The following is a 23696-nucleotide window of genomic DNA, read 5'->3' as shown; positions in this document are numbered from 1 at the left end:
ATCAGCAGTCGGAATGGTGTTGCTGCTATCGACAGTTCGAGATCTCTTTGGGGCCATTGAAACTGAGAATAAGAGTTGTAGAGTTGTGTTTTGTGTGTAGGAAAGGGTTGTAAGTTGAAAGTATATGGGAGTGTATATGGAGAGGTTGTGTGTATATTTAGGGTAAAATTAGAGTTAGAATTAGATTAGGAGTGGGGTTTGTGGTTGATTTGGAAAAGGAAATCGTGGGTAATGGGGTTGTAGTGCTGTGGAATTATTTTTGTGTTTTTTCTATTTTTTTATAAGCTGAAACGAATTTTCAAAAATTTGGGCAGCAGGCGGTCGCCTGGAACCAGCAGGCGGGCGCCTGCCAGCACGCGACCGCCTGGAACTTGCAGGCGGGCGCCTGAAAGGTTCCTGAAAAAAAAAATTAGCCATTTTTTTCTAATTTTTTTGGGTTTTTGGATAGAGTACTAAATTCTAAGGGTTCCTATGGTCTCATATCTTGGGTTGCCTCCCAAGAAGCGCTTCTTTTACGTCATTAGCTTGACGTAGAGTAGTTCGATTAAGTTGACAATAAAACAACACTAATCACTTCCTGGTTTTCCGTATCCCCATAATAGTGCTTCAATCTCTGACCATTAACTTTGAATGCTTTACCCAGATCATTCTCAAAAATCTCCAACACTCCGTGTGGAAACACAGTTTTGACGATAAATGGTGCAGACCACCTTGATTTCAACTTTCCAGGAAAAAGTCAGAGACGAGAATTGAATAAAAGAACTTGTTGCCCCGACACAAATAACTTTGGAGATAACTTCCTGTCGTGCCACCTTTTTACTTTTTCCTTGTACATTTTATTGTTCTCGTGCGCTTGAAGTCGAAATTCATCAAGTTCATTTAACTGAAGCATTTGCTTCTTCCCAGCTGCATCTAGATCAAGGTTTAACTTCTTCAATGCCCAATAATCCTTATGCTCAAGCTGTGTAGATAAATGACATCCCTCACCATAGACAAGTTAAAATGGGGACATCCCAAGTGGAGTCTTGTATGCTGTTCTATAAGCCCAAACAACTTCATCGAGCTTCAAAGACCAATCTTTCCTTGACGGATAAACAACTTTCTCTAGAATGCGCTTGATCTCTCTATTAGACACTTCAGCTTGACCATTAGTTTGCGGATGATAGGTAGTAGTCATGCGATGATTCACATTATAGCTCTGTATCATAGAAGTGAACTTACGATTGCAGAAATATGACCCCTCATCACTTATGATAACTCATGGCATTCCAAACCTTGTGAATATCTGCTTATGAAGAAAACTCAACACTACCTTTGCATCAATCATCGGTAGAGCCTTGACTTCTACCCATTTCGAGACATAATCGACTGCCAGCAAGATGTACTGATTATTGCAGGACGAGATAAATGGTCACATGAAATCGATTCTCCAAACATCGAAGACCTCAACTTTAAGCATCACATTTAAAGGCATCTCATCCTTTCTAGTAAGATTCCCAACTCTTTGGCAACGATCACACCTTAAAATGAACTGATGTGCATCCTTAAACAACGTAGGCTAGAAAAAACCTGTTTGAAGAATACGAGTTGCTGTCTTTTCACCACCATAATATCCACCATAAACTGTGGAATGACAGTCTCGTAATATCCCCCCGTCTCACAAAATGGGATACATCTCCTGATGATCTAGTCAGCTCCTTGTCTAAACAAATATGGTTCATCCCACATGTACCATTTCACCTCATGTAGAAACTTCTTCTTTTGAGCCGCATTCATATTAGGAGGCATTTTATTGCTGACAAGATAGTTCACAATGTCTGCGAACCATGGCTCTTCCTCTTGAACTGCGAACAACTGCTCATCCGGAAAAGATTCGTTGATCAATGTCTTATCATGTGAAGTAGAATCGGGATTCTCCAATCTAGAGAGATGGTCAGCTACTTGATTTTCAGTACTTTTTCGATCCTTGATCTCTAACTCAAATTCCTGTAACAAGAGCACCCAACGAATAAGTCTAGGCTTTGAATCCTTCTTTGAGATAAAATCGTGAATGGCAGCGTGATCAGTGATTACTATCACCTTTGTCCCAAGTAGATAAGATCAAAAATTTTTGAAACCAAAAACTATAGCCAAGAGCTCCTTCTCAGTAGTGGTGTAGTTTATTTGAGCTTCATTTAGCGTCTTACTAGCATAGTAGACCACATTGAAGATATTATTCTTGCGCTGCCCAAGAACTGCTCCCACTGCATAATCACTTGCATCACACATCATCTCAAAAGGTTCTGTCCAATCAGGTGTCGTAATAACTGGTGCAGTTAATAAACTCTTCTTAAGAGTCTCAAATGCTGCCAAGCATTTATCATCAAATTTGAAAGGCACATCTTTCTCGAGCAAGTTGCACAACGGCTTAGATATCTTAGAGAAGTCCTTGATAAAACGCCGATAAAAACCCCTATGACCAAGAAAACTACGGATTTCTTTCACAGAATAGGTGGCGAAAGATTTTCAATGACTCCCGCATTGGCTTTATCCACCTCAAGGCCCTTGTTAGAGACCTTATGCCCAAGAATGATGCCTTGTTGCACCATGAAATGACATTTTTCCCAATTGAGCACCAAATTAGTTTCCACATACCTTTTGAGCACCGAACGGAGATTATTTAAACATTCATCATATGAATGTCCAAAGACGGAGAAGTCATCCATGAACACTTCGACATTATTTCCAATCGTATCAGAGAATATAACCATCATGCATCTCTGAAAAGTGGCAGGTGCTCCACATAAGCCAAAAGAAACTCTGCGAAAAGCAAACGTGCCAAGTGGACAACTGAAAGTAGTCTTTTCTTGATCTTCTGGTGCAATGTAAATCTGATTGTATCCCAAATAGTCCATGATCACGATTAGTCCATGATAGAACTCATCATCACCATGGGTTCATATGAAAACATGATAATCACACAATAATATAAACTAATGAAAATACTTATTAAAACCAGAGTACGTCACAAGAATATTAAGGTTCAAAGTAAAGAAAACTAGCATCTACTATTACAACGAATAAAAGAATCATAAGGTAATGTATGCTTCCTCTTCTTCGTTGTGGTGTGCTAAAACGGTCTTCTTAATCTTCTCTTCTTGCTCCTTACTTGTTGCTTGTTGATACTTGTTGATACTTGTTATTATGAAACGTCTCCCAAAATTACTTATATGGAAGTCCACAAGAAACAACACCATCAGAAGCCCAATATAAGTCAAATTAGAAAATCCAGATTCTGAATTCACGACCCCAGGCAGCCACCTCAGTTCCCACGCGGGCAGCTGCATCTCCAGGCGGTCGCTAGCATATCCCAGGCGGGCGCCTGCACAACTTCAGGAAAAATCATCTTTTTTCTTCTGATTTTGCTGACTTCTTCGCACAACTCCCCGCAACTGGTTCCAAGTACTCCCCTGGGCTTATTATGATGAAATCTCCCTAATTACACAAGTTATACCCTGAAATGCAAAGACACTAGAAAAATGCATCAAATACACAAAATACTTGATTTCAAGACATCAATTCAAGCCATTATAAGACGTTCTAAGTGGTATAAAATGCCACTTATCAGGGCCGACAGAGAACCGGTCGTGACATAAGAAATTGAACAGTATCGACCCCCTCCCGGTGAAAAAAGGCAGTTCCCTAAGATGAGTGAGTTCAGCGGAAAGGGAGACCCTGAAGACCACTGCGAAAAGTATGAGTTGCTAATGATTGGGATGGGTCATAATGATATCATGCTCTGAAAAATGTTCAAGACCTATTTGAAGGGATCAGCCTCGATGTGGTACAAATCCCTCAAACCTAGGTCCATTGGATCTTACGAGCAACTGAAGAGGAAGTTTCTGAAGTACTACTCGCACCTGTGCCGAAAGATGAAGGACACTGAAGCCCTGGTCCACTGCAGATAGAGGGCGAATGAGGAGTTGGGGGATTATCTTTGCTCGGTTCAAAGAAGAAGCTGGGATGGTTACTAATCTCAACAAGGTTAAGGCAATGGGCTTCTTGACGGCAGGTCTGAACCCTTATAAAGGTAAAAAGCTTCGCTCATCTCTTTACGATTTTCCCCCAAAATCCATGAATGATATGTAAGTGAGGGGCGAGAACATTCGCCGAAAAATGGAAAGTATTGGGGGATATAAGAACTCCTGAAGGGATGACCGATCGAAGCGAGCTAACAGATACGAAGGCTCAAGATCAGGTTCTGACCGAAGAGATGGTAGGAAAGAAGAGAGAAAGGAGAAGGACCGTGGGGCTGAACGGCGTCGAGATAGAGATTCGGCCGTATTCACCCCTTTGAATGCGCCGATCTCCAAGATTCTCCATGAAATCAAGGGCAAGCCTGGGTTCGTTAGGCCGGCCAAGATGAAAGTCCCCAACCATAAGAAGTATCCCAACAAATACTGCGACAATCACAGGGACAAAGGGCACAATACTGATGAGTGCTATCTCCTCAAAAAGATAATTGAGCGAATGATCAAAGAAGGCAAACTTAATCAGTTCGTCCGAGATCTAAGAGACAGACTGGGGCCGAAGGAAAACCAGAGGAGGTAGACACCGAAGAGCCGAAACGAAGGGATAAATAAGGGGAAAAGTAAAAACTATATCTGGGGGCAGCATCCTAGATAAGGATAGCAAGACAACCAGGAAAAAGTACGCTCGATAAGTATACAATCTCTACCAGTTCGGCCAGGCGAAGCCACACATGCCCATGACATTCAGCACTGAGGACTACGAAGATTCATTCGTCCACACGAAGACCCCCTCATTATCAATCCCATCATCGGGCAGAATAAAATATGGAAGGTGATGGTAGATACCGGAAGTTCGCCCAACATACTATTCCACAAAACCTACTGCAAGATGAATTTGGCTGAAGAAAAGTTGGAGCCCTACAATGAGGCTCCTCTTTACGCCATTGGGGGACACCCCATACAGTTTGAGGGATTAATCATGCTTCCTGTCCTCCTAGGTTAATTACCATATATTGTTGAAAAGCCGATAAAGTTCTATGTGGTACGGATTGAGAGCCCATATAATGTAATATTCGAAAGACCCTTCTTGTCGACCTTTGAAGTGGTGGAATCTATACCCCATCTTAAACTCAAATTTCTGACCGAGAAAGGGGTTACAGAAATGAGGGGCGATCAAAAAACCGCCCGAATCATAATGCTGGAAGACCTGGAAAAGGATCAAGAATATGAAGGGCCTGACGAAACTGCGAAAAGAAAAAGGGTCGAAGTCGAGCACAGTGGAAGCCGAGAAATATTGAATATTGAGTTAGAAAAGTTTAGAGCGGATCTCTCAAGCCCTATCGCCGAACCCGCGGCGGAAACCGAAGAGGTAGAGCTGTATGCAGGCCATTCGGGAAAAATGGTTCGGATAGAGAAAAATATGGGGGCAGATCTGAAGGAAAAGGTAATGGTTGTCATTCGGCAATACCATGATGTGTTCTCCTGGGGGCAGGAATACATGCCCGGGTTGGATCCCAAGACGGCTAAGCACTGTCAGAATGTACAGCCTGAGGCCAAACCGGTGAAGCAGAAGAAGAGGACACTCGCAGTCGAACGACAGAAGGTCATAGAGGCTGAAGTAGAAAAACTGTTGGAAGCCAAGTTCATTGAAGAAATTTGAATACCCTGACTGGCTAGCCAATGTGGTGGTTGTTAAAAAATCAAATGGGAAGTGGAGGATGTGCGTGGACTATACGGACCTCACTAAGGCATGTCCGAAGGACCACTACCCCTTGCCTAGCATCGATCAGCTGATAGACGCAATGGCTGGCTACTAGGTACTTAGGTTTTTGGATGTTTTTTCTGGCTATCATTAAATTGCTATGAATGACAAGGATGTGCCCAAGACAGCATTCATAACTCCGAAAGGGGCTTATGCTTATATTAAAATGCCATTCAGACTAAAGAACGCTGGTGTCACATTCCAGCGAATGGTGAATAAAGTCTTTAAAGAGCAGATTGGTCGGAACATGGAAGCATATGTGGATGACATGATTGTAAAATCATTATTCCAAGATCATCCCGAAGGCTTGAAAGAATGCTTCAAGACGCTTCGGAGTAACAACATGAGGATCAATCCGAACAAATGCACCTTCAGAGTGTCCAGTGGCAAATTCCCGGGCTATATGGTCAGTGCCCGAGGAATAGAGGCGAATCCTGAGAAGATCGAAGCAGTGATTAATATGGAAGCCCCTAAATACATGAGAGACATCTAGAAGATGACCAGTTGACTCGCCGCCCTTCAGCGCTTCATCTCCAGGTCAGCCGAGAAGGCACTCCCTTTCTTCGTCGTGGTTAAGGGGTAAAAGAATTTTGAGTGGGGGCCTGAATGCAAAAAGGCATTCGAAGAAGTGAAAGAATATCTTACTAAGGCACCACTCTTGATGAGGCCTGATCCAAAGGAAACTCTTCAGCTCTACCTGGCTGTGTCCGACAGAACTCTAGGGGCGGTTCTTGTAAAAAACCATGAAGGCAATCAACACCCCGTGTTCTATGTGTCACATGTCCTAAAGGATGCAAAGATGAGGTACTCCAATGCCGAAAAAATTGCATATGGGTTGGTTATGGCCTCTCGAAAATTGCGGCATTACTTTCAAAGCCGAACAATTCAAGTTGTCACCAGTCTACCCTTGAAGAAGATTTTAACAAGGCCCGAAGCCTCGGGAAGAGTGGTAGCCTGGTCCATCGAACTTGGGGAGTTTGATCTTGAATATGTCCCCAGAACGACGATTAAGGCCCAAATTTTGGCTGACTTTGTGATCGAATGCACATTTTCGGGGCCGCAGGATCTCGCCCCAGATGAACAGCTCATTCGGACCCCTGGGAAATGGAAACTCTTTGTAGATGGGTCGGTAGGTGGGAAAAAGTGTGGGGTCGGCTTAATACTTTCCACCCCCCGAAGGGTTTGAGATATGTCAGGCTATAAGATTTAATTTTTCCTTTGACGAAAAATGAAGCAGAGTACGAAGCTCTCCTCGCAGGGATGGAGTTGGCCCGAAGCCTTGAGGTGAAGCACCTGAGGGCCTTCAGCGATTCTATGCTGGTTGTAAAACATTTTTCCAGAGAATATGAGCAAAGGGACCCATGGATGAAGGCTTACGCTACCAAGGTAAAAGATGCTTCTTTGTCATTTGAAACTTTGAACTAAGTCAAATTGGTAGGGAAAATAATGGACGGGCAAACGCCCTTTCCAGAATAGCTTTAGCTGAGACATAGAGCCTAACTGGTTCTATCTACCTCACCGAAGCCAAGACACCTTCGATCGAAAAGAAAGAATGTCCGGAAATTCAGCAGGGAGTCGATTGGATGACCCCACTAAGAAACTTTCCGGAGAAAGGTATCCTACCTCTCGACCGAAGGGAAGCGCTAAAGATAAAGTACAGAGCATCGAGCTATACTATCATTAATGGAAGGATGTATCACTGGTCTGTCAGCAAGCCCCTTCTCAGATGCCTAAATGTCGAAGAACAACATCAGGCTCTTGAAGCGGTACACGAAGGAATTTGCGGAGAGCATCTGGCTGGTCGGTCCCTCGCCTTCAAAAAGGATTCTTTTGGCCAAGTCTGAAAGCCGATGCCAGCGAATATGCCAAGAAGTGTGTACAATGCCAGTTATTCACCACTGTTCCGAGGCAACCCCCTGAAGAAATGACTTTTGTACTCAGCCCTATTCCGTTCGCCATGTGGGCCGTGAACATAGTTGGCATTCTCCCAACTAGCATGAAACAAGTAAAATACTGCATAATTGCCATCGACTACATGACCAAGTGGGTCGAGGCCCTACCGTTGTCGGCTATAACCGAAGAAGCAGCAAAGAAGTTTTTCTAAAACAGATTATTCTCCGATTCAGGATTCCGAAGATTTACATCTCTGATAATGGGACTCAGTTTATTGGAAACAAGTTCAGAAATTTCCTGCACCACTTCGGGATCGAACAAAGATTTAGCTTAGTCGCCCACCCGCAAGGGAATGGGGCAATCGAAGCAGCAACCAAATTAATTTTTCAAGGGATAAAGAAGAGGCTGGGCGAAGCTAAAGGCTGGTGGTCAGAAGAACTCTCTTGATTCTTATGGGCTTACCAAACGACCCCTAAGTCTTCAACAGGGGAAACTCCTTTCAGAATGGCCTATGGGACCGAAGCCCTAGTTCCAGTTGAAGTGGGATTGGAATCATACCGAACTGAGGTCTACAATGTGGAAACTAATAGCTTTGGACTAAGGGCGAACAGACTTATTGGAAGAAGAAAGAGAGACTGCCCACCAAAGGAACATGAAATACTTACTACAGGCAGCCCAACATTATGACTCCAGCATTAATAAGAGGTCGTTCGGAGTAGGAGACCAAGTCCTAAGGGAGCTGGCTGCTTTTATGCCAGCCAAACAAGGAAAGCTTCAACCTAACTGGGAAGGGCCATATAAGTTGATTGAAGTCGTTCATCCAGAAACATGCAAACTTGAAACATTAACGGGCGAAGCAATCAAAAAAACCTTGCACGCCAGTCGCCTTTGAAAGTTTTATCAGTAAGAAATTTCCTTTAAAGTCAATTTGTACTTTGAATTCTATATGAAAAGTTTAAGGAGTTTAATCATAAATGAAACTGCACTTTCTGTCATATTTATTTTTATTAAATACTAAATGTGTGGCCGAAGAAGTATTATGTAGGGGCGATCCCAAAGAAGATAAACCCTTCGGCCAACATATTTGTTCTATTTACGAACGAAGAATGAATGGATAAGAATCTAGGGGCAATCCCGCGAAAATCAAACATCCTTTACTCCACCTTTATTATTTAAGTCGTAATAAATACATGGTAAGGACGAATGAAGAATCCTTCGGGCAATCCTGGGATAAGACCTTCTCATTCATCCTTCCCCAATTATTTAGTATTCTTAAAGAAGACTGGACCCTTCGGCCTCAATCCCGCATATATTAAAAACATTTGCAGAGCGATGAAGGCCTGGTCCAGGGGCAATCCCAAAGAAGACCAGCCCATCCTCTTTATTGACTGAATAAACGAAGGCATGCTGGTCAAAGGGCAATCAAAAATGATCAGCATCCCTCTTTCTTCTCCCAACAGAAGCCTTTTAAAGTCTTAACAGCCCGAAGTCACCTTCGGCCTTTAACACTCGGGGCCGAAAGAGGTAGCAAGGCCTCGATTAAAAATATTAAAATCACTAGGCGCATGATAAAGCCGAAGATGTGATTAAAATTAAAATTATTAAAATTGCTAAAGCAAATGATAAAGCCGAAGATGCGGTTCAATTATTAAGATTGCTAAGGCGAATGATAAAGCTGAAGATGCAGTTCAATTATTAAGATTGCTAAGGCGAATGATAAAGTCGAAGATGCGGTTCAATTATTAAAATTGTTAAGGCGAATGATAAAGCCGAAGATGCGGTTCAATTATTAAAATTGTTAAGGCGAATGATAAAGCTAAAGATGCGGTCCAATTATTAAAATTGCTAAGGCAAATGATAAAGCCGAAGATGGTTTTAAAATTATTAAAATTGCCAAGGTGGAAAGTAAATCCGAATACGCAATTAAAATAAAAAATACATAAATAATGCTGACAAAAGATGAAAGATGCATTAAAATATAAAAGCCCGAAGGCTAGTTAAATTACAAAAGCTCGAAGACAGCAGTACCAATTATAAAAAATAAATTACAAGAGAAGATGAACGAAGAAAGCCGTTGCAAGAGTTGGGTATAACCATGAAAACACCAATAGCAAACTTCACAATAAGATCATCTTCAGTCATGTCAAGCACCTCGGTGCTGGAAGCTTAGGCCTGAGGGTCTTTGTCCGAGAGCTCTTCGTCTTCGCCGGAGGAGACAGGAGGGGCTCCAACTGCTGGCCAGCAGATAGGATCCTTCAGGCTATCATCCAGCAACTGCTTATAATCCTAGTTAAGGTCGTGAGCCTTCTTCAAGACATAGTCAGCGCTGAACTGAAAGCAGCGCTCTTCCGTCAGGTCCAGCTGTTTCTTCGTCTTTCGAAGCTCCTTGCGGGACTTCTTCAGCTGGATATTCCGGTGGGAGATCCTCTGGTTCGCCTTCTCAAGGGCCTCCTCCAGTCGCAACCCAAGGAGCAGCCTGCAAAAAATACACAAGGCAAAATGTCGAACGAGAGAAGGACAATATATCGAAGGGAAAAGATGAACACAATTAAATATGCACTAGGGACAAGAATGACAGAAGCTCAGTACATGCCTCGGTCGGAGAAGCCGAAGCAAAGGTTGGAAGTTCGGCAGGGAGCTGGAGGCCGTGGCATAAGTCCGAAGCCACCTCCTTAGTAGACTGCCTCGCCAGGTAGACGGTGTGGTCGGACGTCAACACACCCCATCCGGGGAGATAGGACTGAACGATCCCCTCCCGGCTCCGGGTCCTCTTGAAGGGGTCCCCTTCAGTTAGGCACAAAGCATGCGCTAATAATTCATGCAAGTATACGCGTTCGCAAAGAATATAGAATGATTTCTAGTTCGTTCCCACATAGACTCTGATTAATTATATTTAATTAACACTTACTCACCAATATATGATTACTCTTCAATGTCAAGACAATAACACTTAAGGTTGATTAACTAATTATTAACTATGAGAATTAAACACTTAAATTAACACTTGAATTAACAATATTAAACACACATGAGATCATAACTTCATTACTACTTTATTCAATAGTCATTGTTATTACCCTTAGCATGTAACGGTGATGATATTAATCGAACAACACGAAACTGATAAAAGCCAACTTTCGTTGCACAAGTACCATTCTACCAAGCATCCACAATTAAGATAAAAGTTGAATAGGCATCAATTATATTGAGACCCTATATGTCTACATAATTTGACAACCTAACGATTTAAGCGCAAATTATTCATTATGATTATACAGGGAAAGTAAAACGGTTAGAGTTACTGACTAATCATGCATACAATACATGAACCTATGCTAGCATGGAAAGTTCTAAATCTCAAGATTCACTGTCGCTTCACAAGAGATTAACAGGCTATCTTATATGTTCGCGATACATATAAGACGAATAAGCACAACCTAATCTAGATATCATACCATCATCACATACCAAGTTATTAAACAATTAACTAAAGAAATCCATAGTAAATCCGCTATGACCCCATGATCACGATTAGCCCATGATAGAACTCATCATCACCACGGGTTCATATGAAAACATGATAATAACACAATGATATAAACTAATAAAAATACTTAATAAAAATAGAGTACGTCACAAGATTATTAAGGTTCAAAGAGTAAAGAAAACAAGCATCCACTGTTACAACGAATTAAAAGAATCACAAGATAAACGTATGCTTCCTCTTCTTCATTGTTGCGTGCTAAACGGTCTTCTTAATCTTCTCTCCTTATTACTTGCTCCTCTTGTTACTTGTTGTTGTGAAAATGTCTCCCAAGATTACTTATATAAGAGTCTACAAGAAATAGCAGTTGCAGAAGCCCAATAGAACTCAAATTACAAAATCCAGAATCTGAAAATCCGACCCCAGGCGGCCGCCTCCAATCCCACGCGAGCGCCTGCTCTCCAGGCGGTCGCCTGCAGTCTCCAGGCGGGCGCCTGCATGCTTCCTGGAAAAATCCTCTTTCTACTTTTAATTTTGCTGATTTCTTCGCACAACTCCCCACAACTGATTCCAAGTACTTCCCTAGGCTTATTATGATGAAATCCCCCTAATTGCACAGGTTATACCCTGAAATGCAAAAACACCAGAAAAACGCATCAAATACACAAAATACTTGATTTCAAGACACTAATTCAAGCCATTAAAAGATGTTCTAAGTGGTATAAAATGCCACTTATCACACCCCCAAACTGAAATCGATGTTTGTCCTCAAGCGTCACAGACTCAAAAACAAAATAAAAATATGCATGAATGCAAACTACATGAATGCAGCAATCCCCGTCGCGATGACTAAACCAACCAACACATGACATCTCAACAAATGTAATTGGGCGACTAAAGATCAATCAAATCAGGCAAGCTAACATACAACTAGAAACGTGGTCTGTATGAATGCTTAACAGATATGCTTCGAAACTAGATCAATTATCATAATTCAATTATCCTCAAGGAAATCACAAGATTCTACGAAGAATATATTCAAGACACAAAATGACTTATAACACTTCAAGGTCACTAGAGTTTATCACGAAATCATGCTTTTATTCGACACAAAAAACAAATGTTTATTTGATCGTGGAATGAGTGAGGTCCACAAAAGACTTTTGCAATGGTACCCATTTAGCGAGCGTTAGGTTAGCGGATCCCAGACTATAAAAGCCTTAGGTCACTAGGCACAAAGTCCCCTAAGAACTTAATAACTCGAATACCAAAGAGCTCACTCATGATCAATTATGCGTTAAACCATATTTTTTTTCTTTTCTTTTTTTCACTCTTTTTTTTATTTTCTTTTTTAAATTTCTGAGCAAGTGCGTTTCGCTCCATCTTGCTCAACCCTAGACTACTCGCATACAATATGAGCCGGCTACTAGCCATTTGACGCCTAGCCACAACTAGCAATGAATTCCAATTTTTACTCCAATTTTATCTTTTCATGCCTTTTATTATTAAGAGCCTATCATATATTCTAAGTATAAGTAATAGATTAACCTCAAAAACTATCAAACCATGACAACAATCTAATCCTTAAGCATACTTTAAGACTTAGTGAATTTATAAGTGTTTCTAGCATGCATGCCATCCTAACAAGATTCAACAACACTCTAACGCTATCACTACACTCGCATCAATATCACATATCAATCAATAAAGCAACACAAAAGGGATCATGGTATATGCATGAGCTATATGACATGATAAAACTAAAAAAATTATATGACAAAATATGCAACTATATGAGCTAAACTACATGAAAATGCAATTATATGACACACATACAAATATGTTCCTTAACTACCACCCCCAAACTTAAAATCTTAACTGTCCCCAGTAAAGGTAATAGAAAGGAATACAGGGTATACCTACTCAGAAAAATAATCATCATCATCACCCTCAGAGGGTGGAGTGTCAGGAGGCGGATAAGCAGAGTCCTCACCAAAAATGGGCCACTAGATGTCAGCTCCAAGGCCTCTAAAAGCAGTCCCAAGAGCTAGGGTGAGCTCCTGCGCAAATCTACTCTGCGACTCATACATCGCATCCATCCTCCCGGAAAGCCTCATGTACTGGACATCAGCCATACCCAAACCATCTCCTCCCTGGCCTCTGGAAGAACCTGCCTACCCCTGAGCCTGACTGGGCCTAACCATTGTAGCACCAGCTGCTGGACGTCCTCATGGGAGATGATATCCCAAACAATGCTCCTCAGGCTCTCCACCCGTCCACTCCTGTATCGCATTAAGCATCGATGAATCAATAGGAGTGGCCGGCATCTGCAGCTGCTCATAAGAAGGCCAGTGGACTCCAACTGCCTTACACAGCTTCGTGACAATAGAGGCATACGGGATGTTGTAATGCGACTTCCCCCTCAAAAACTTCAAAATCCCTTGGTAGATGAACTCACCAAGGTCCACATAATACTACTCATTCAAAATCCCCCACAAAAACTTGGCTCTCTCAACTGTAACCTCATGTGCATGCGAAGAAGGCAAAATATTAGCACAAATAAAGGAATTCCATACACAGGCATACCTGTTCATCGCAACTGCCTGGAGAGAACGATACTCGTTGGATCCCGTCTTAAACTTCCACACCGTGCCCGGCTGACAGAGAGTAGCAATAATCAAATCTGAGTCAAAATCCTCAAGGGTCTTCTCATTCCAATTCTCCTCCTGGGGTTTCCTTTGTCGCTGCCCAATAACACGGTGAATCGCCGCAGGCTGATAATCAACAGTAAACCCACGAACAACAGAATACCAATTCTTGTCGGCCTTGGCATTCGCATAGAACTCGCAAACAACACTCATCGGGACCGCCTCAGGTGACTCGTAAAAAGTCATCCAACCCTTCTCTGCAATCATTGGCACTAACTCACCATCCCTCCCCGATGGAAAAAACCCCCTCTCCTTCAAAATCGGCTTAGTCAGAAGCCTAGCATACTCCTCCTCAGCAGCCCTATCCACCAATCGGGGCCTCACAGCAGAACCCCTTGAAGAATCAGCAGTCAGAATGGTGCTGCTGCTATATACAGTTCGAGATCTCTTTGGGGCCATTGAAACTGAGAATAAGAGTTGTAGAGTTGTGTTTTGTGTGTAGGAGAGAGTTCGTAAGTTGAAAGTATAATTGATGTATATGGAGAGGTTATGTGTGTGTATAGGGTAGGATTAAGTTTAGAATTAGATGAGGAGTGGGGTTGTGGCTAATTTGTAGGAATAAAATCGTGGGTAATGGGGTTTATAGTGTTGTGGTTGTGTTTTTGTGTTTTTTCTGTTTTTTTATAAGCTGAAAAACCGAATTTTCAAAACTCAGGTCCGCAGGCGGTCGCCTGAAACCAGCAGGCGGGCGCCTGCCAGCAAGCGGCCGTTTGGAACCTGCAGGCGGGTGCCTGCAAGGTCCCTAGAAAAAATATTTTTTCTGCCAGCTTTTTCTGATTTTTTTGGGTTTTGGATAGAGTACTAAATTCTAAGGTTTCCTATGGTCTCATATCTTGGGTTGCCTCCCAAGAAGCGCTTCTTTTACGTCATTAGCTTGACGTAGAGTAGTTCGATCAAGTTGACAATAAAACGGCACTAACCACTTCTCGGTTTGCCGTATCCCCATAATAGTGCTTTAATCTCTGACCATTTACTTTGAATGCTTGGCCCGGATCATTCTCAAAAATTTCCACCGCTCCATGTGGAAACACAGTTTTGACGATAAATGGTCCAGAACACTTTGATTTCAACTTTCCAGGAAAAAGTCGGAGATGAGAGTTGAATAGAAGAACTTGCTGCCCCGGCATAAATGACTTAGGAGATAGCTTCCTGTCGTGCCACCTTTTTACTTTTTCATTGTACATCTTGTTGTTTTCGTACACATGAAGTCGAAATTCATCAAGTTCATTTAACTAAAGCATTCGCTTTTTCCCAGCTGCATCTAGATCAAGGTTTAACTTCTTCAATGCCAATAAGCCTTATGCTCAAGCTCTGCAGGTAAATGACATCCCTTACCATAGACAAGTTGAAACGGGAACATCCCAAGTGGAGTTTTGTATGCTGTTCTATAAGCCCAAACAGCTTCATCGAGCTTTAAAGACCAATCTTTCCTAGACGGACAAACAACTTTCTCTAGAATGCGCTTGATCTCTCTATTAGACACTTCAGCTTGACCATTAGTTTACGGATGATAGGCAGTAGTAATGTGATGATTCACATTGTAGCGTTGCATCATAGAAGTGAACTTACGATTACAGAAATGTGACCCCATCATATATGATAACTCGTGGCGTTCTAAACCTTGTGAATATCTGCTTATGAAGAAAACTCAACACTACCTTTGCATCATTCGTCGGTAGAGCCTTGACTTCTACCCATTTCGAGACATAATCGACTGCCAGCAAGATGTACTGATTATTGCAGGACGAGATAAATGGTCCCATGAAATCAATTCCCCAAACATCGAAGACCACAACTTTAAGCATCACATTTAAAGGCATCTCATCCTTTCGAGTAAGATTCCCAACTCTTTGGCAACGATCACACCTTAAAACGAACTGATGTGCATCCTTAAACAACGTGGGCCAGAAAAAACCTACTTGAAGAATACGAGCTGTTGTCTTTTCACCGCCATAATGTCCACCATAAACTGTGGAATGACAATCTCGTAATATCCCCTCCGTCTCACAGAATGGGATACATCTCCTGATGATCTGGTCAGCTCCTTGTCTAAACAAATATGGTTCATCCCACATGTACCACTTCACCTCATACAGAAACTTCTTCTTTTGAGCCGCATTCATATTAGGAGGCATTATATTGCTGACAAGATAGTTCACAATGTCTGCGAACCATGGCTCTTCCTCTTAAATTGCGAATAACTGCTCATCCGGAAAAGATTCGTTGATCAATGTCTTATCATGTGAAATAGAATCGGGATTTTCCAATCTAGAGAGATGGTCAACTACTTAATTTTCAGTACCTTTTCGATCATTGATCTCCAAATCAAATTCCTGTAGCAAGAGCACCCAACGAATTAGTCTAGGCTTCGAATCCTTCTTTGAGACCAGATAGCGAATGGCAGCGTGATCAGTGAACACTGACACCCTTGTCCTAAGTAGATAAGATCGAACTTTTTCGAAACCAAAAACTATAGCCAAGAGCTCCTTCTCAGTAGTGGTGTAGTTCATTTGAGCTCCATTTAGCGTTGTACTAGCATAGTAGACCACATGAAAGATATTATTGTTACGCTGCCCAAGAACTGCTCCCACTGCATAATCACTTGCATCACACATCATCTCTAAAGGTTCTCTCCAATCAGGTGCCGTAATAACTGGTGCAGTTATTAAACTCTTCTTGAGAGTCTCGAATGCTGCCAAACATTCATCATCAAATTTGAAAGGCACATCTTTCTCAAGCAAGTTGCACAACGGCTTAGATATCTTAGAGAAGTCCTTGATGAAACGCCGATAAAAACCCGCATGACCAAGAAAACTATGGATTCCCTTAACAGAAATGGGTGGCGGAAGATTTTCAATGACTCCCACATTGGCTTTATCCACCTCAAGGCCCTTGCTAGAGACCTTATGCCCAAGAATGATGCCTTGTGGCACCATAAAGTGACATTTTTCCCAACTGAGCACTAGATTGGAGGATTAGTTAGCATGACTTCATTTAGTAGAAGGTCAAGTACTAGTACAGTAAGAACTGAGCGTCACCTTCTTTGCTATTAGGTAGAAAGCCTAAAATATTAATGTATTTGCTTTAGTTGGTGATCAAGTTAGCATGGTCGATTTTGATAGATTACTAGATTCTTTGTTTTGTCAAAATTTTGAAACTTTCCTGCATCCACAAACATGCCAAATTAAAGACAGACCTTTTGCTGGAGTAAATCTACAAGATCTTGTGTACTTGTACGAATCAAACATAAACATTGGTGATCAATGAAGAAAACAAAGAGAATTTAAGAAGAGAAGAAACTATAAATTTAGTTCAATAGTTTTCATTCAATTAGCATCTCCTAAATTCAATGATCAGCTATATATATCTGAACACAGAAGGATCTAGAAGATATTATGCTACTATATTAAGAAGCTGCAACTCTCCAAACTAACTTTGTCAAACAAGAGAGCTAGGAAGGCAAGTATAGTAGCTAAGCATACTTGCGATTCTTGAGCATTTTCAAGCTGTAAAACTCTAGAAATTTTCAGTGTAACACCTACATGGAGGGAATCGACTTTACTTGCTTGCTAAATGCTAAGTGTACATTCGTTGAAGCAGGGCACTCATTTGAGCCAACTAATTTGTTTCTACATTGGCGAAAGCAGTTGTGCTCACACCTAATTGTAACAATCATGATAAAAAAGAGATACCAATAACTAGGAAACGGTGCATTATCAAGAGCCTAAGGTTTGACGAGTCTTATCAAGTCTGCTCTGGAGTAGTGGTCGAAGATGCAAATTTCAGTGATCGAATTTGGTGCACCAGTAATGTACATGCAAGCATGAGCTGTCAAAACTGTCTACGAGAAGTAACACATGTTGGAGTTTACCATCTGAGTCGCATCAAGGATTACACTATCAGCTAGTATCTGTTGCGTTTAATGTAGAATTAGATATGTTTTGCCCAGGGAGATCTTCTGCAGAATTAGGGTGTCGACAGGGGACCTTTCCTGATAATCAAACATGCATACAGTGATCAACGCTTGAACCCTCAACCGCTTGTTACCAAGAAAAGAGGGGTATCCACTGGGCTTACTTGCTAAGATGCTATCTACAGATTGTTTCTAATAGTTTTGATACATAAAAAGCGGGTATTTTGTTTTGTAGCAGCTAGACAATGAACTTGGTCCTTGACATACAATGATTAGTTCACCCAACGAATTATTGAATAAAAAATGACCTCTAATTGCTAATATGTTGTTATCCAAGCAAATGTAGAAACCTCCGTTAGCTGATCATAAATTAGTTCAAGTGTCTGCGTCGTTGATTCGGCACATACCACTTGTATTATCCGCGTAATCAGACTGTTAACCGAGATTCATTTCTTCATAATTACACATTGCGACTTGATGCAAGTGCCCACTGCAGGATCCCATTCTCTTAACTGACATGCCACAATTCAATCATTCGGATCACCAGTCAATTTAGCTACCAACTATGATGTTTCTTAGACTTGCCATAACTTCGTTTGGTTCTCCCTCAATCATCAAAACTTATCTGATATAAAACTTTGTATTTCACTCCCGGCAGACAGTAAAAAAAATTAAACCGGTGGTTTATTAGAATCTCGAAAGCATCAAGAGCCACTACATTACTACAAACATGGTTGATTATGCTATCATGGCTGATATTCTGTTTTGCTTCAAAAGTGTACATATTTGCATTTCTCCCTGTCCTATACTTTTTTTTTCTACTGGTAAAGTCTCTTAAAAGATGAGAGTAGCTTTATAAAAAAGTAGGACAGTTGGTGAGTGTTGGATCTGGAGAAGATATGTTATGATTATCAACTTAAATGCTGATGCACTGGTCTGTTTTTTAAAATCTTCTACTGATCCCAAGTAGTACCAGAAATGAGTACTAGCCTTGTGGAACTTGTGGTTTATGTTTGTATATTGAAAAGAGAAGGGTCCATGAGGATGTTCATCACGTTCACAGTAACAACCTTTCTTAAAAGCCTCCTCATGGAGCCATGATACCTCTACTCACTTCTTCATCAAATCATTGCTACTTTTAACTGTCTATACCTTATTCAATAGGTCATAAATATAGAAATATACACTCATATATTGATACTTTTATTTGGCTTTTTTTTTTGTAATAAAAGAAAGAAGAAGTAATCAAAGGACGCTAGTTGTAGCGGTATCTGTCTCAATCCTACACGAGAGATCCAAAGTAAAAACCGCTTTTGTTAAATTTGTTTTTGCTCTGCAAAAATTTGTGAAATGTCAGGTTCAGGATATAAACAACTTTTGTAAGTTTTGTTTATGCTCTAAAATGGCTTTTAATAATGTCATTAAGACTAAAAAAATGCTAAAGGACATGGTTCATCAATATGGCAACCATGTGATGATCTTTTAGATCACTTGCCCCTGCTCAAATGAACCATCACAAGACAACTACAAGCCTAGTTTTCAGTATGATACCACAGTCCACAGCACTAAAACTGATAACATCCATTACATTGATAGAGTACTAAAAAAAGCAGAGTATGTTCCAACTTTCTGGAAAATTAGAAAATGATGTTGAAATTCTGACTCACAAGAATGAAGAACTGCAGAAATTAAGCACAGTGGAAACCCTATTCTTATTGCAACTCAACTCTCAAATGTAATGGGGAGAGTTTGTACAACTATTACAAGCCAGTAAGAAACCTATTGGTCTATCATTTTCTCTATAACAAGAAACATGAAGGATGCAAGTACCTTGTGAGTACTAGACTTATATACAACAAACAAACTCCCAAAACGAACCAAAAATCAGAGAAACAATACCTATGATTATATCAATAATGTTAGTCACAGCAAATTCGGCAGCGTACTAGACCATTCTCATTGCAATCAGGACATCTTTGAAATCCACATTCACCTTCTTCCTCGCTATATTCGTCATAATCAACCTCATAATAAATTTTACAACTCCCTGAACATGTCTCACAAGGCATAAACCTTAGATCCCCGCACCCCTCACACACCCTTCCATCACTGCCATCACCAACACCACCTTGATCATCAAGCTTTTCACAACCTTCCAGAAATTTCTCCAGCTTTCCTTCATCGTCCATTTTCTGGATTTCCTCAGCTCCACCAATGTATTTATTCCCCACAAACACCCTTGGCAAACCACCCCTACCAAAACCATCCCCTAAGAGCTCTTTCAACTCCTCCTTAAACCCCGAATGCATCGACACATCCCTCTCATCAACCTTTATTTTCAACCCTTTTAGAATAGCTCTAACATTACAACAATCTTCATAGGTCTTCCTAATCCCTCGAAGGCTTGTAAAATATAACACCGCCTTGTCTTGTTTACAACCATTTGAATAAATCTTAAAATCCCAAACATCCAATGGCTCATTATCCACCACTTTTTCATCCTCAATTGCCTCGAGCTGAAACAAGTTATTCGGTGGCAACTTTTCCAATGATTTTCTAAATTCCGAAATTACATCTGGATCAAAACCAGATACAACTGATGTCTCATCCGAATCCAAATCAAAATCCGAATCATTTTCTTCCAACTCCATCCACAATGGCCTAGGAGAACCTTTACAATGTTTTTGTACTTTTGGTGTTGAATTTTTCAACGAAGGAACAACCGACTTTGGACCAAAACTAAACGAATAACTCCGAAAATGACGATTATTATTATGAAGAGGGCTACTACTATCCTCGAGTCCTTCCATCAACTCCCAAGCATTGATTGTCTCAGGCTCCCCTGGGGGAGTTTCAATAGGAGTTCTTGAAACAACTTTGGGTAACTTTTCATCAATCATTTTCGACCAACACTTGGCCTCGATCAATCCCATCGAAAAATCCTCCTCCTTATTCCTCCTCTTCTCATCTTGATCATGAAAATTTTGAAAATGATAAGTCTGACCAAATGAATCAGGCTTCAAAGAGCCTAATGTGGTGGAAGTGAGAGCTACAACATGGTACGTATCGCTTTCGTTTTCTGGCAAGTGGTGGACGTGCATCGAGTAGCTTCGGGACAACGAAGGCAGAGGCTCTCTACATTTTCGACAAACATGATTTTGTTGCTTGGAAGTCGCACACCCCATTGATGAAGATTCAATGAACAAGATTGAAACTTTATAGCAAAGTTTGCATGTACAGTAGGTTTCAACAAAAGGGCAGGGACAAATATAGAAGCTTGATAAATGAAATTAAAACAACATTTCCAAATGCATGAATGGAAATCAAACTATATTAATGCAAGATCAAGATCAGTTATGTTATTTAAAGAGGGAAACAAAACAATGCACACACATTTATATATGACTTGTTCAGCTGATCAAGAAGGGGCCTTGATCTTTCCCCTCCACAAATTAAAAAGAAATAATAAGTAATATAATAGTAAAAAGGAACACTTCAACAAAACATAACAACTATATGAGTCATGCATACTGGAAAGCATTTCTCTGTGTTTTATTATAGTGGATCTAAAACTGGCAAATTAATTAAAAAGACACAGAAAGTTTGTTTGTCAGGAAAAGGCGTATGTAATCCATGTGTACCTGAATATTTAGCAAAAAAATTATAAAAAAGAATGTGAACTGAAATGACGCAACCAAAAAAATTAAGAGGAAGAAAAACAATCTAAAGTATAGGACTTTGAACTCAAATAAGATGTTGGGCTAAAAAACTGGAAAAACTTACGTCATATATGCGAGAGTGGTCTATTCGCCTAAATTTGGACCGATTTCGGTCCAAATCTACCCAACAGTGGTTTATTGCCCTAGACCGGCACTATTCACCGCCCTAAATCATTTTAATAATAAAATATTATTTTTTTATGTTTTATATATTTGTTAGTTTGTTGATTGAAAGTTATTATATATATATTAAATAGATTTTAATTATATTTTTTAATTTTTAGTTATATATATAATAGTTACTTAATAAAAATATATTAAACACAATTTTTTTTCATTTTTCTTGTTTAAGTGTAATGTTTTCTAGTTTAATAAATTTATTAAGTATGAAATTGATAGGGAATGAAATAAGGTCCGGGTATGTAATTAATGTAGCATTAATTATATCAGAATTGGGCTGAAAGTTAGGCCCATTTAAAAGGGTCCAAATCCCTGAATATTAATTAATTTCGTAATTAATTAATAATGGATAAGTCAGCTGATAAGATGAGTCCTAGTGGGGAAATAAATCATTGTAGATTGGCCTCCAAGGAACCTCATGGGATAAGGAATCAATTTCCTACTTCCTAGGACTCCAAAGTCCATTCCAGTTCTAAGACTTGCCCACCAAGTCTCCTAGCCCAAGTCCAATTCAAGGACTCCCAACATCTATATAAAGGGCCTCACCCCACAGATCAAAATTACGTTTTTTGACTCGATCCTTGGCAATCAGCAAGGTACGTAGGCATCTTGTTGAGGCAGATTGAGTCACGAAATACAAGAGCAGTCAAATCGAGCCTCGAATCTCACGTACCTTAGTAATAAATACAGCAATTATTATACCTTAGTTTTTAATCCATAACATTTTGCGCCGTCTGTGGGAAAGCACAACAACAACCATGGCGAGAACACGGAGAGGAAGCAGCGCCCCAGAAGGAGGATCACCAGCGTGGACGACAAAAACGATTTCGTCAACAGTGGAGGTACCTCCGCATTCAACCTATGCCGCCACCCAAGGAGGAGCCCATGTAGGGGCAACTGAACCTTAACCTCAAGGGACGATTCCCCCGGTTCCTCAAGGGATGAATCCCCAACTTCAACAGCTACATACACTTGTGAATTCTCGACCCGTTGGGTATGGGTATTCAACTATTGTGACCACTAACCCCCTTCTGGGATGCCCCTTTACCCCGAGTTTGGAGGAAGTGGACATGCTGGACGGAGTGAAGCATGGGGGCAAACACCCCCTACATACAAGGTTTAGCTTCTATCTCGGAGGATCAGGAATTTTCTGGTCCTTATACTGAGAGAGACTCCGAATCTTCGGATGATGAAGTGGCCCCAAGAAGGAGACGTGCCGGCAAAGACCGGATGCCTGATGGTAACCAACATCCCAGGAGCACCCGAGGGACGAATTTCCAAGAAGTGCAGGAGAGAATCAGGGCTCACGAGGCTGAAATTTAAAGACTGAAGCGCGACTTTGAGGCGCACCAGGCCCCCAGACCCCCAAGACCACCTAGGGGGAGAAATCCTCCCCCAATCATAGACGTGGATGGTCCGTCACAAAGAAGGACTGCGGTCCCAAGAGCTGATCCAAAAAATCTTCTTCCCCTTGGAGATCCTGATGATCCTACTCCACCATTCACTAAAAAAATAATGAGTGCCCATATCTCAAGGAAGTTCAAGATGCCCACTATCAAAGCTTATGATGACACTGGAGATCTCACTAATCATGTCAGAACATTCTCTAATGCACTGTTGTTGCAGCCCGTGAATGACGCTATTAAGTGTCAGGCCTTTCCTCAAACCCTGTCGGGAATGGCTCAAAGATGTTATAGTTGTTTGCCCCCGAACTCTATTGGGTCCTTCAGATAATTAAGTTAGGCTTTTATTAAGCAATTCATCAGCGGGAAAGTGCATGAGAAAAGTTCAGCATCCCTCATGAGCATTGTGCAGGGAGCAAAAGAGTCCTTGAGGGACTATCTGAATCATTTCACAAAGGAAGCTTTAAAAGTCCCAGACCTTGATGACAAGGTAGCTATAATAGCACTACAACAGGGAACTAGGGACGAGTTCTTCAAGATGTCCTTGGCCAAGCGGCCCTCTGAAAGCATGTTACAGCTCCAAGATAGGGTCGGGAAGTACATCAAAGTGGAGGAGAGCATGAG

At 41.0% G+C, this 23696-nt stretch overlaps 1 protein-coding gene across 1 annotated transcript; it reads right to left on the bottom strand.

Moving 5' to 3' along the window:
* Window positions 1–19450: 19450 nt before the first annotated feature.
* LOC141718133 (uncharacterized protein At3g28850-like) lies at window positions 19451–21479 on the bottom strand. The gene has a single exon (XM_074520506.1). The coding sequence runs from the start codon at window positions 20953–20955 to the stop codon at window positions 19690–19692; it is 1266 nt and encodes a 421-aa protein (XP_074376607.1). The 5' UTR covers window positions 20956–21479; the 3' UTR covers window positions 19451–19689.
* Window positions 21480–23696: the final 2217 nt, after the last annotated feature.

This window comes from Apium graveolens, chromosome 4, assembly GCF_009905375.1.
Source record: "Apium graveolens cultivar Ventura chromosome 4, ASM990537v1, whole genome shotgun sequence".
Lineage (NCBI taxonomy): Eukaryota > Viridiplantae > Streptophyta > Magnoliopsida > Apiales > Apiaceae > Apium > Apium graveolens.
The sequence above is the reverse complement of the archived record's forward strand: the minus strand, read 5'-3'. Positions and strand labels throughout refer to the sequence as shown.